Source organism: Trichinella spiralis (assembly GCF_000181795.1).
Source record: "Trichinella spiralis strain ISS 195 chromosome Unknown Scfld9, whole genome shotgun sequence".
Classification (NCBI taxonomy): Eukaryota; Metazoa; Nematoda; class Enoplea; order Trichinellida; family Trichinellidae; genus Trichinella; species Trichinella spiralis.
The window spans coordinates 4,971,456-4,984,854 of record NW_003526948.1 but is presented as its reverse complement, the minus strand read 5'-3'; the positions used below and the strand labels follow the sequence as shown (position 1 = coordinate 4,984,854).

Below are 13,399 nucleotides of genomic sequence, written 5' to 3'. Positions count from 1 at the left end.
AACAAACTAGTTCGTCATTTCAACAAAATCACCGCTAAGATTATCTGCTGGTGTTTAGCATTTGAACAAATCGCATAATTCCACTGCCTACAATTCATCCTTCACATAAGATTTTGTCAGCCCCAATGACACTACTGAATTCAAGCAACTTCAGTGCTAAACTGAATAAAAACTTAACAGTCATTCTTCGAATACAACCTTGGCAAAGTAAAGCATTGACCAGGATTCTTTACGGTTATTTCAGCAAGGCAAGCATGATGCCAACAAGAAACGACTCCGCCCATCGCGTGTCAAATAAGCAATTCAAGGTTGACGCATCAAAAGCGATCGACATGTTTAAACCAATAGCTATCATGTAAAACAGCCTTAGTGTCTGGTTTCAACCGCTTTGAAGGTCGTTTACGAAGAACAGTCAAACCAAAATTTCTGCACATTCATTCCCACATTACACATTGTAAAACGCAGCTCCTGAAAATCGCTGAGAATTCATATGCCATCAAAGTTACCATGAATTCACTTCGTATAGCCATCATGCATGCGATAAATCTTCGTTTCGTTCTCATTTCTGTGCTTCCATTCACGGTACATGTTTTACCATTCAATACGCCAAATAATCAGCACCATCATTTCATTTCAGGCTTTATCAACTATAGTCGACAATTCCATAATTGGTAAGTGAAACTGTTCAACTGCATGCAGTGTTTAATAAATTAAATGCAAGGAGCAAAGTGAGCAATTGAGCAACAATTAATTAAATAGTCGGCTTAAAATTCACCGACAAATCAGCAGTAGAACAAAAACCCAGAGTTGAAACATTTCAGTTCAAGATGTCACGTGAGGGATTTCCTTTGTTGATCCATTACCGAGGATTTAAATGTAATTGCAATGCAAGAAGAATTTGCTTTTCCAACTACAAAAATCCAACAATAGCCATATTTCTTCGCGAAAGCATCTTATTTTTCAAAAATTTCAAAACCACCATGTTAGAGTTTAAAAAATCCAAAACACGCCATAAAATAAATAGTCGTTGTAAAATTCTGACGCTCATTTTTGCTTTTCCCAGGAGTACCACAAGTGAACTGTGAAGATCATCAGATGACGATGGTGTTCAACACTGAGAAACCTTTCACGGGTCGGATATTTGTGAAAGGAATGGCCGAAAAGCCAGAATGTTACAAGAGATACAAAGATAATAAGAATTCATCAATAGTGTACAAGCTGAAAAATGGTGAATGCAACATGCACAAGCAGCGGCGGGTAAAAATGAATTACCAATCAATATGAAAATCATAAAACAAAATTGCATGATTCAGCTCGGTCCTCAACGCGGAGTAGAACAATCAATGACTGTAATTGTCAGTTTCCACGATACCTTTGTGACGAAAGTAGACCGCGCATATCGATGCACTTGCTTTTTTATGGAAACGGATAGAATAGTCACATCTGAATTTGAAGTCAGGTAAACTAAGTGCACATTTTTTGGTTTTTAATTTATTCATCTTGATAAAACAGTAAAACGCCGATGATAATAATAATTATTATTATCACGCTTTTCAGTAATCTTGCTACGACTGATTTAATCGACACTGCTCGAATGCCAACATGCACATACAAAGTACGCCGGGGCTCAATAAACGGCCCAGGAGTTAATTTTGCAAAAGTTGGAGAAGAAGTTTACCACGTCTGGCAATGCGACAGCGGTTCGTTGACCATATTGAAACATCTAATAAAATTCTGTTTCAACAACAAATGCAAATTGCCCATTTTTACTTGCAGATCTGTTCGGAATGCTGGTGCACAGTTGTTACGTAGATGATGGAGCCGGTGAGAACAAATTCTCACTTTTGGATGAAAAAGGGTTCCTTTTAGAGTTCTTTTATTTTTCAAAAATTTACAATTACAACAACAGGCTCCTTTTAGCTGCGCTATTGACCAGACAATTGTCAACGATTTGACTTACAACGAAATGACGAATCAAGCGTTTGTGGCGTCGAATGTATTCAAATTTGCCGACAAAGCAAATGTCTACTTCCAGTGTTCAATAAGCCTTTGCATGAAAAGCGATGGAATTTGCCGAGGATTAACAGTAAACTGCTTAATATTCAATGTTTTTTATGTAAAAAGAGACAAAACTATTTTAGCCTCCACTGTGCGAAAAAGAAAAACTAAGCAGATCAAAAAGAGATCGTTCCACTGATCAACCTTTATCCCGTCCAAGCAGTCAAAGGTTTACAATGCCTATTATCGACATGGATATTGCGGCTGATAAAATCACAGTCTTGGATTTGGGTGAAGAAACTGCCGCCGGAGCGGCTATTCTAACCGGTAATTACACAACGATTGCAAAATATTACTGAACAATACCTTCTGATCGTGTTATTCAATTCTAGACAGTTCCTTTGTTGAACATGAGAAGCAAATGTTCACAGTAAGCAGCGTGAAAAATGAACATTCAGACTACAGTGAAGTATGCATGACTGTACAAACGCTTGCCGCTGCATCTGCGGCATTACTGTTATTGTTGTTCACTGTTTTCGCTCTGATAATTGCACGTCTATGTTCTCGATCTTCTCGTGCTGTATTCAAGCAGTGAATTCAATTTCCCAAAATATTACATTCCATTCTTCTCACTGTTCATTTTCAACCCCAGCTTCTGATATATGTATGTATTGCAAACAGCATGATTATGACTTACAATTATCATCCTATTATGAAAATGGACTATTCCTTACCTGTTGCGTGCAAACTAAGCAGCCAGTAATCAAATAATTAACTTCAGCAACTGTAGCGCGTTAGTCATACTAAAGAATCTGCCAGTAGTAAACTGCCCAAATCAAATTTGTCAACGTGTCACTTTAAGAAAGTCCCACAACGAATAACACAGCATCAGAATAATTGCAATAGAAAATGTCAATAAGTAAAACTTTGGCTAAACCACTGCTGTATGAGGCTTGATGAATTTTTTGATAAAGGATTATGAATGCTTGACAACATTAATTCTAGTCAATAACAACAACAACAACAACAACGATAAATTACTGGTCAGTTATGTTCAACAATAAAAACTGAAAAAGTAGCCAAGTCAAATTCTGCTTGCAAATGCCAGTTATTTAAAATATGAATTATTCTACTTCGCATAATTAAAATCATTTGAATATTAAGTTACTTTTTATGAATTGAATTCAAAGTTTACAATCAGCATGAACACATGATCGTGCAACCAAATGAAAATCAGTATCAAAATCATCTAACCGAACATGCAGAAAACATCAAAAGAAAGAATGACACTTACCGAAATAACGATAAACAAAGCAATTTGACGATTGTGGGAGTAGAAAAAAAAATGAAGCTGACTCATTTGAATACCATTTGTTTTGACGGTTAGGATTGCGTTAGCATATTTCTTTTTTTTATAATTTGAACACAGTATGAAGCATTGAGCAGAGCAAAAAAAATGGTTCATCGATTTTGACGTTTCACGTTTGCACCCACAAAGCAACCGAACACAAAGGCTTTCAAAAATTTCCTCATCAAAACTTGATAAACACCATTTTTAGTGTAAAGAAAGTTAAAAAATTGCGTTGTCATTACTTTTTGTTATTCGCTTTGAAATCTTCCTCAGCTAGAGTATCTTTGCTAGGTAAGTTACTGTCGATTAACAACAACAGCACATGGTTTATATTATTCTAATTGAACACTGCAGCGCTTGATTTTGATTAACTATAAAATAATGCATAACAATACTTGTATACAACAACGTGCATGCTTAACACACATATATACGTGCAATATAACAATAACAATGCATGAATAACAAATTACTATCAAATTTTTATTTAAATCAAGATATATTTTAAATACTATTTATCAAATAAATATTTAACGTGAGAAACAAAATATATTCATTTTGCTAAGTTTGAGTGAGATTTTCATCATTTGTCATAATTGTGTCCCTCACCTGATGCTTACACAATTTTTGCAATAATCCTCTTTTTGTCACCTGAGCTTGCATGTCAATGTTTTACACAATGTGCTCTTACGTAATAGTGACTTCTAGATGTGACTAAAAAAATTGCAAAAATAAAAAAGCCATTCAACAACAACAACAACAACAACAACAACGCAGTCCTGTAGTGAACTTAACAAAAAGCAGTAGGCTTGCTTGCTACTTCAAACGAAGACGACTACTTGTGTTTGTTTTGTCTGAATTTTTCATCAGTTATTTATTAGCATGTTTTAAATGAGCATTTTTTTGTCTGTAACGTGCCAGGCTTTGTGCACGTGCATTTCCGCAGCAAAAGCAGGCTAGAAATACTTTGGTCGACATTCTATATTCCAACTACTGAGAAGCGACAACTAAACAAGCAAAAAGAAAGCATAATAGCATCAAAATTATTAAAAACAACTAATTGAAAAGCAGCAATGCATCCGCTGTGCAGTGTATAGGAGACAGCCAGTCTAAAAAGACATGCATTCTTCTACGGCTTCCAAATTTGCAAAAGTCCATCTTCAGCATACGTGGCAACGAAATTCTGATGCGGATGGTGACAAATGCCGATCACATCCTTGTCGTGGGCCTGAAATAAATCATTCACCGATCGTATCTGTTCAATGGAACGAACGAAAAAAAAAACAAAATTAATTTCCAACTCACTTGTATTGTACGTTCCAAATTGCCGGTTGCAGTTGAAAATGCATACAACAGACGATCACTGCCCAAACAGTAAATCCATTCTCCCCTGGGAGAAATGCAAGAGCAGACAAATTCTCCACCTTCACGTTTTCCGCTGCTGTAACTGCGCACAGTCTGAAAGCATTACGACGTTTGATAATATTCTTTTTTTTGTGGCAATCATTTTACAAAATATTAAAACAAAAAAGAAATATTCAATAAAATACTGATGATTTAAATAAATAAATAAATAAATATTGGTCAAAGTTTGGAAAGTATGTCTGAAAGCAATTTACCTGACCCTGCATATTTATGATAAAAATAGACGGTGATTTCGTGCAAACTAAAATGTGTTCCGGATTGCGAGGCATCAAAGCCAAACTTGTGATAGAAACGTTATCAGGAAGCACGCCGCCCATACGGCGAATATTGTTAACACATTCAGTAGACTGCAAGTAAATTTAAAAAAAATTTTTTTTAATAAATTTTTTCCTTCTTCTGATACAACGAAAACACAACAATATCCCATACTCTGGTATTCCAAAACTTGATCGAACCATCTGACGAACATGAAATTATGTGATGCGCATCGAAAGAAAAGATTGCACAATTGACAAACGACGTATGTCCACGGAACTCTTTCAACAATTTACCACTCCTGATTCCGTGTATTCTAAAATGTTCAAAATTTGCAAATCACATTCAACACAAGCAGCAAAAACAGTTAGTAAGTCAGTCAACTTGATAGTATAATCGTAAGAAGAGGAGAGAACTTGAGAACTGTCCCTACTAAACTGAACACTGGTCACACCTTCTTGATGCGCTTTTTCCAATCTGCGAATACACTGACCCAAAGATACTTTCCATACCTAGAAAATTATTCACATTTAAATTTCCCAAATGCATACATACAGTTATTTATTTAGCGTTGCCTTGATTTTGCCAGTTTTACTTCCCGTTGCCAGAAGCTCGGAATCTTTGCTAAAGTTCATGCACAGAATAGCGTCGTCCATCATCATAAAATTATCCTGAAAAAAAAGAGCAAACTCAATGCCATCATCACGTTGGCAGAAACGGAGCCAAAAATGAACCAAATGTCCAACCTGCGCTTGATATTTCAAATCTTTGCGAAGTTTGCCGGTCAAAAAGTTCCATATCTCGATGAAGCCGTCCACTGAACCCGAGACCAAATACTGGCCGTCGGGCGAAAACATCGCGGATTCTGGATAAACTTGTGAACTGAACTGAAAATCAAAAGCAACCGCTAACTTTTCGCTTTCAACAACAAATTCCCGATGCCAAAATTTACATTAATAGTGACGTGGATTTGCGTCGGGCAGCGCTCGTCTTCCTGCTGTTGCATGGCAGTTTTGCCACGAAACAGGTCGATTTTTGTGCCAGCCGGAAGCAAACCCTGATGCTGTTGCCATTTCAATGCCTGACCGAGCAAAGCCATCAGACGCGACGGTGGAACGACAATCACTTCGTTGGATAAATCAGTTGCAATTGCTTGCCTGCGAATTTCTTTATTCGTCCCTTGCTCGTAGGCCTGGTATGAATGCAGCGTCAAATTGACGACAATTAAAATAAGATACATATACAAAAATCAAAAGCGATTAGCCTAAACATTGAATAAACACTTACATCACGTGGATCGAAAAAACTAATCGTCAACAAGTGCTCCAATTTGGAATGACGTTCCGGATCCACACGCTTCATGTAGATCATCGGCTCCGTCTGACGTAGCATCAGTCGGGCGGTGCCCAATTCGCGCAGTTCTATCATTTCCACAATTACCTTTTAAAAATCAAATTCCAATTACGTTCGAAATAGTGACAAAAAACAGCTAAGAAAATATTCTACTTGTTCGTAGAGATCGACCAGTTTCTTGGCTGGTAACTTTAAAGGTTGAATTACACGAAGAACAGTATCCCAACGACCACAAAGAATATCCGATGTAAACGTATCTATGCTATCGACAGTATTCAATGTGATATTCGTTTCTTCCTAAACCAAGAAAAAAAAACAATTATTACATAATATAGAATAAAAATACAATAAATCCACTTCACCTGTAGCATTTCAAGAGATCGCGTCAAATTGTTCTCCTTAAAATACTGCTCTATTAGCCGAATGATGCTAAAATTACAATACATATATATTATACATCAGTCTTCGCAAATGCCGACAAACAGGAAAAAGAAAAATGACAACTTTTTAACATCAATTCACATGAAAGTAATATAATAAGAGAAGAAAATTTTTTTTTATCTTCAACACTTTTGCAAATAATAATTTTGTAGTGTACATACATCAAATTGTTCGTTTGTTCTTGTCAACAAATATGTGCAAATTTATTGCGACTAAATAAATAAAATAAAAATAAATACTCACTCCACTGCTTCAATTTCAATATTGCTCATCGTTGCTAGATCAGAAACTGAAATACCACAATAATATATATTCAAATTATATGCAAACAAACAAAAATAAATTCATAATATGGATAGTACAACCACAAACTGAGAACAAAATTAAGCTCCAAACAGAGCGATGAAATAAATACGGAATTTTATTAACTGACAAAACAAAAAAAACATCACTCTCTATTCCACTTTAAACCTCAAAAACCATGAAACAAATAAAATGCTGCTTTCCAGTGCCATGGCAAAATCATCTTAAATATGAATACTATTAATTTTAAAAAATGCCAAAATAAAAATTATCAAAAATCACAGTAACAACAAGTTAATCATATCTTTTAACATTTTTTCTGCGTTGCCTTTCAAAATACTAATATCAATATCCGGGATGTATCGAATCTTGGGAAGATACAGCTACAGATGAAACCGGTGGAGAATATACACGCGGTAGTGGAACAGGAGAACCAGGAAGTGTAGATTCCGGAACTGGAAGGAAAAAAATCATACATAGCTCAAAAATAAAAATAAAAATAAATTTCAACCACTTGATGGCTGAGTAACAGTTGATGACACAGGATAAAACATCGTTGGCGGACTAATAAAATTCGACGGTGGTGGTGGATACATGCGATATAACGGTCCAACGTTAGCGTTCGGGGTAGGGAAATTAACTGGTTGAAATGATGGAATACCTGGAAAGCGATATCAAATTTATACATTAAATCAACAACAGCAACAACAATTATTGTTATTATCAAGAACTCCAATGCGCAAAAAAGTATGCGCATGCATTGCAGTAAATAAGGTAAAATGCATTTAAATAACTTCATTACAAAACAAAACAAAAAGAAATGGATGAATTTCAATCACCTTCAGATTGCAACGAATAACTGCCAACAGGAACAGACGATACGGGTGGTTGATAAAGTTGAGCTTGGTCAGTGAATCCATACGGCATTGTCAAGCCACCATATGGGATGCTCGGATTTGGTAGAGCAGTTGCAATCGGCTGTTGGGAAATCATCGGTAATATATTGCTATTATAAGTGGAAACTGCTAATGAAGGCAAATCCTGGTGGACCTGAGACGAAAAATTAGATTCCACAGAAACAGGCATGGAAATTTCAGACTCGTTAACCGGTCTAGTTGCTTGCAGATCAACAGTATCTAGACTTTGATTATCCACAACGATTCCCTTCATCGACTGTTCCACTTGTGCAGAGGAAAGTTCTGCATTTGAATTGCCCGTTGCCGCATTTTGCGTCACAAATCCAGGCGGTGGTGGAGGAGTTGCATTCACAGTTGATGGTATTTTCTTAACTGGAATCTCTGCATTGGGCGATGTCGACATCACTGCACCGGCATCTTCACTCAGCAAAGCACTTTTATGCTGAAATTATCCCATAAAACATCAAATAACAGCAAAGAAAATATAATAAATAAACATACAACTGGTATCTGCTGGGAATTATTAACACTCTTCGAACGATCAACAAACATTGGAATTCGATGCAAGTACCCATAGCCAATATCGCAACCTAAGCTAAAAGAACAAAAGTTAAGTTAATTCAAAATTATAAAAAAAGATATTTTTCACCTTCCAACTCCACCCCACGCAACATTGGGAATAAGTGTAACTTCTCGTACTGCGTCCGTTTCTACATTATAAACGTAAAGCTTCAACGGTTTCCCTTCGTTGGCTTCAACAAGCGAAAACAAATCGTCGGCCTAAAACGATCATTCTTCAAAAAATAATAATAATAAAGCATCAAATTTACCAAATTATCAAGAACAAAAACTGCATACAAACAGAGTGGACAACGAAATTAACTAGGTTACAGTAAGCTTGTCTCGGCTATACAACAGACTATGCAAAGGTTGGTTTAAAACAGAAATAATCAACTACCACGTTCCAACTTCAAAAACACACATATTTTGTAATATCTACACACGCCATTTTCAAACCAGCAATTTTTCACTATTCTACGGGGAATAGAAAAATAAAACCAAACAGTGTTTAAAACAATACTGTAAACTTGAATATTTTGGAAAGTAACAAAATAAGTTGAAAATAAATGGTACCAATAAAACGAAAAAGCACCATTTAAATAAACAACATGAAAGAATTACAAGCAAAGTTTCCCAAATCATATCAATAAGTCATTATGCAAAAAAATTTAACCAGATTAAGATGTAGAAATGCTCGGGTAATTTTAAAACCATACATAACTGACAACAAACCAATAACACTTAGTTATAAAAGGGATATTAAATCTTTAAAAGAATGGATCATTTTTTACGGTAAAGATCACTATAGAAAGTCAAATTAAAGATATAAATACCGGATATAAATTCCCGTGAGAAAAAGAAATGATTTATGAAATTTAAATAATTTAAATGAGGAAAAAAATTTTTGAAAATTACAACATCTGAGAAATAAAAGAAATATTTTACTTACATTATTTAAAACAGAATCGGATCCTAATATGTAGTCTGAATTCGACCGCAGTCCGGCAATAGCTGCTGGAGAATTGTGCTGCACATCCTAGAAAAATAAACACGTGCATATAGCATAGCAAGGCAATAAAAAAAACACAGCACTAACAAGAACATGCCAGACATTCTGACTGGCACCTTCAAAGGAACAAAATCGAATCGATACACCAAGTAAACCTTGTCCACCCCAACTCTCTGATGGAGTGATTTGTGTCTGACGAATGGTTTGAGTTTTGCTGTTGTAGACCGTTATTTCCAAAGGTCGTTCCACATGCTGCTTCAATATTTCCCTCAGCGAATCGTTATCCTTATCCTAAAATTATCACTGACAGCTACGTTTGTCAAATCAACAATTTACCAAGCGCTGATTTCCAACGGCAACAATAAAATCGAAAAATGTTTCCAAACCAGCCCGTTGACCAGGAGAATTCTCTTGTACCTATTAATTAAGCATATATGCAGCAGAAAACTGACAGTTAAATTTTGAAAAGCAAGTAAAAATTTCAACATGAAATTTAAAAAAAAACAGCGATAAAGCATCCACTTAACGTACTCGTAAAACGTGATAACCTTCTTTTCCCCCAACTTGAAAACCGCTCTGCTGATTTCCCATTTTCGATGAATATGAAAAACGCAACTGTTGACGTAGCACAGGGTCATCTACAGTTTAAAGAAAGTCAAGTTGATTGATATTAATCACTACGTCTGAAACATTTACGAAAGTTGTTTTGACATATTTTAAAGTATAATATAAAGACAATCAAACATGCAGCACGTTTTTAATTCATCAAATAATACAATCATCGTATTTTTTTGAAAAATATAATTAAATGAAAAAAACATACAGAAATCTTTTTTTGCTACAATAAATAATGTTTTTTTAATTTGGTTTCAAACACAAAAAATACATTTAAAATTGAATTTTCAAATAAAGCACTGCAATTCTTAATTGTCAGATTATTCCATCAAATGTACATCAGGTAATGTTTTCCTACAGTAAATACTAAAGTACATAAATAAAGTGAAAGACGTCAGCTCTAGTTTAAAGTGTAGCGTTGTGATGTGAATATTGACAAGAAATATAAAAAATTGGAAAATCAATGAAAATTCAATTGTTCTGCAAGAAGGCATTTTTTAATTATTTACAAAACATTTTTGCAACGAATTTTCGTGTTAGACCAGTGTTTCTCAACCTGTGTCAGCGCACGCCCCCCTTAATAAAAGTTCGGCAGTTAATGCCCCCTCTCTAATAAAAAGTAGTACGGTATGTATTCAGTGTACGCAAAGCAACATTTTGCTTCATGGTTGCATCAAGCCAAGCTAGTTTCCACAGTAAAACATTCCTGAATGATTCACAATAAAAATTTAATGAGAATATTGACAATGCTTATTTGCGACTAAGTTGTCTATTCTTGGTGGAGTGGGTGATAAGGTACATCGCAGGTCGCTCTCAACGTTTAGCCTGTTTCGATGTTGCGTATTAAGCGTCATGAGAGCTGAGAATCCCGTTTCACAAAGGTACGTTGAGGAAAAAGGAATCAATATACGTAAGCTTTGTGAACTTATTTAGGATATTCTGCTTGTAACTTCACTCAGAAGTTTTCTAATGGCATACTTTCAAAGCTATCTTTAGCTAAGCTGTTGAATTGCAGTTCAATGGCTTCTTCTTGAAGATCGTGTGGAAGGTCTTCGACATTAACTAAAAATGGATTCCTCACAAGTTTATATATCAGGTTTTCAGGTTCTACGTCAGGAAAATAGTAAAAAAACTCATCTTGTAGGCTTCTAAGGTGCCCTTTTATTTTTCTTTTCAAATCTTCGCTGATACATTTATCACTGAAAAGCTCGTTGAGTCTTGAAAACCATGTCAAATTTCCTCTTTCAACTTGTTTTAACCATAAGGAAATTTTTGCAATGAAGCTTTGAACAATGTCATAGTGAGCCATAACATTCGCGTTTGCTCCTTGCAGTTTCAAATCCAGTAAATTCAGTGCTTCAAAAATATCTGCAAGATATGCCAGGCTAAGCTGAAAATGTTCACTTTTGAAAGCTCGACACATTGTGCGTCTTCCTCGTTGCTCCAAAAACTCTGCCACTGCTTCTCTCAGTTCATAAATCCGACCAAGCATGTTTCCTTTTGATAACCAACGAACTTCTGTATGATAGAGAAGTGCCATGTGGTCAGCATTCAAACTTTCACAGAGTGACGCAAATAATCGAGTGTTCAATGCACTGCTTTTCACATAGTTGACAACCTCCACGGCAAAATTAAGGTCTTCTCTGAGATCATCAGGCAAAGTTTTAGCGACCAAAGCCTGCCGATGAATTGCACAGTGCATTGCAAAAATAGATGGGTTTTTTGATTAGACCATCTTCACAAAGCCACACCGAGAGCCAAGCATTGCGGGTGCACCGTCAGTGCATACACCAACAAGTTTTTCCCACATCAAGCCATTTACTTCAAAAAATTGTGACACGGCTTGGAACACATCAGCTCGTTTCGTTGTAGTTTTCAGTGGTTCAGAAAAAAGTAGTTCTTCTTCAATTGTGTTATTTGCAATGAACCGTGCGTATACAATGAGCTGTGCACAGTTTGCCTGGTCTGTGGCTCATCACAACTTATAGGAAAAAAAGGAGAACACTTTACCTTTTCAAGAACTTGCTGTTTTATATCATCAGCTAATTCATCGATTCGGCGTTTAACTGTTGAATCAGAAAGAGAAATACTTTTAAATTGCTTCGCCATGTCATCCCCAAGCAGAATCTTTACTGCATTCACAATGCAGGGCTTAACAAGATTTTCTCCAATAGTATGTGGTTTCTTATTCTTGGCAATCAACATGGCTATTTCATATGATGCTCTTATCAGCCTTGACAGTCTCCTGATTATACTTGACTTTTTTCTCAAGTCTCATTTGAGAAAGGGAATCTCTTTCAGCGCAAAAGTATTCCACAGGTTTTTTTGATAACTCAGGATGGCGGTGATGCAAATGCCGCTGCAGTCGGGTTGGCCGTAAAGCATCATTGCTGAATGTATCAAGGCATACAACGCATTGTGGCACTTCAACGCCGTTTTTTTCAATAGCCACGAAGCCGTATTTGATGTACTCTGCATCATATTTGCGTTTTTTCGACACCATTGTACGTATTGTATTTCACGCCAACGTCCAATATAACTTTATTGATGATGTGAATATACACAGACGCTAACTAACTAACTTCCTCCTTTTCCAGCCTGTCGTATGGATAATCCGATCTAACTAGTTTTCGCAGCTCGTTTACCAACTGGATGTCTTCGTGGTACATAGCAGTACGCTAATAAATAACTTGCCTATTGGAAATAATAACAAACTCTATAAGCAACAACCGTGGTGCGAAATGTAATAAAACCGTTGTGTTCACGATTATGAGTAGCCAAGCTAAAAACCATAATCATAGTGGGAGATTTAATTACTGATAAGAATAAAAGGAGCGGAAAAAACCAAACCTGAATTGATGTGATTTCAGACAATCTGAAATCAACTGATATTACAAAATCTCTTGAAAACTGAAACAAATAAACAGCAAATATATGCACACACGAGACAAAAGTTGGTGTTGCCGCGATGTCGAATGAAGGAAAGAATGAGAAAATAAAGTGTGATGGTCGACTTCAGGCGAAATTTTTACCGCATTGCTTGTTTCCACCATTAGACAAAATACGGCTTTGTTCTATCAGTTTGATAAATATCGTGTATATGCCTCTTTCAAAAATTATTCACGTCTCTCGTCACATCAGGTGAATTTCGAAAGGCGATTTTAGTGCAAA

At 35.9% G+C, this 13,399-nt stretch overlaps 3 protein-coding genes across 3 annotated transcripts; 1 reads left to right on the top strand and 2 right to left on the bottom strand.

The window, feature by feature from the left end:
• The first annotated feature begins 1,095 nt into the window (after positions 1-1,095).
• Positions 1,096-2,593, top strand: Tsp_12062 (cuticlin-1). Its single transcript, XM_003372049.1, is given in 7 exon segments — positions 1,096-1,257; positions 1,314-1,459; positions 1,558-1,700; positions 1,777-1,858; positions 1,870-2,086; positions 2,142-2,325; positions 2,391-2,593. 7 exon segments carry the CDS (start codon positions 1,096-1,098, stop codon positions 2,591-2,593), a joined length of 1,137 nt encoding a protein of 378 aa, XP_003372097.1.
• Positions 2,594-4,478: 1,885 nt separating this feature from the next.
• On the bottom strand, positions 4,479-7,095 carry Tsp_12061 (WD40 repeat-containing protein SMU1). Its single transcript, XM_003372048.1, has 10 exons — positions 7,067-7,095; positions 6,745-6,811; positions 6,536-6,679; positions 6,317-6,469; positions 5,982-6,221; positions 5,776-5,916; positions 5,326-5,541; positions 4,969-5,121; positions 4,655-4,807; positions 4,479-4,577 (listed from the first exon to the last, which is right to left on the bottom strand). Exons 1-10 carry the CDS (start codon positions 7,093-7,095, stop codon positions 4,479-4,481), a joined length of 1,395 nt encoding a protein of 464 aa, XP_003372096.1.
• A 537-nt stretch (positions 7,096-7,632) lies between these two features.
• On the bottom strand, positions 7,633-12,433 carry Tsp_12060 (golgi reassembly-stacking protein 2). The gene is made up of 10 exons (XM_003372047.1): positions 12,239-12,433; positions 11,207-11,906; positions 10,145-10,251; positions 9,950-10,030; positions 9,701-9,904; positions 9,554-9,640; positions 8,693-8,823; positions 8,545-8,638; positions 7,966-8,485; positions 7,633-7,787 (listed from the first exon to the last, which is right to left on the bottom strand). The coding sequence occupies exons 1-10, from the start codon at positions 12,431-12,433 to the stop codon at positions 7,633-7,635; spliced, it is 2,274 nt and encodes a 757-aa protein (XP_003372095.1).
• Between the last annotated feature and the right edge of the window lie 966 nt (positions 12,434-13,399).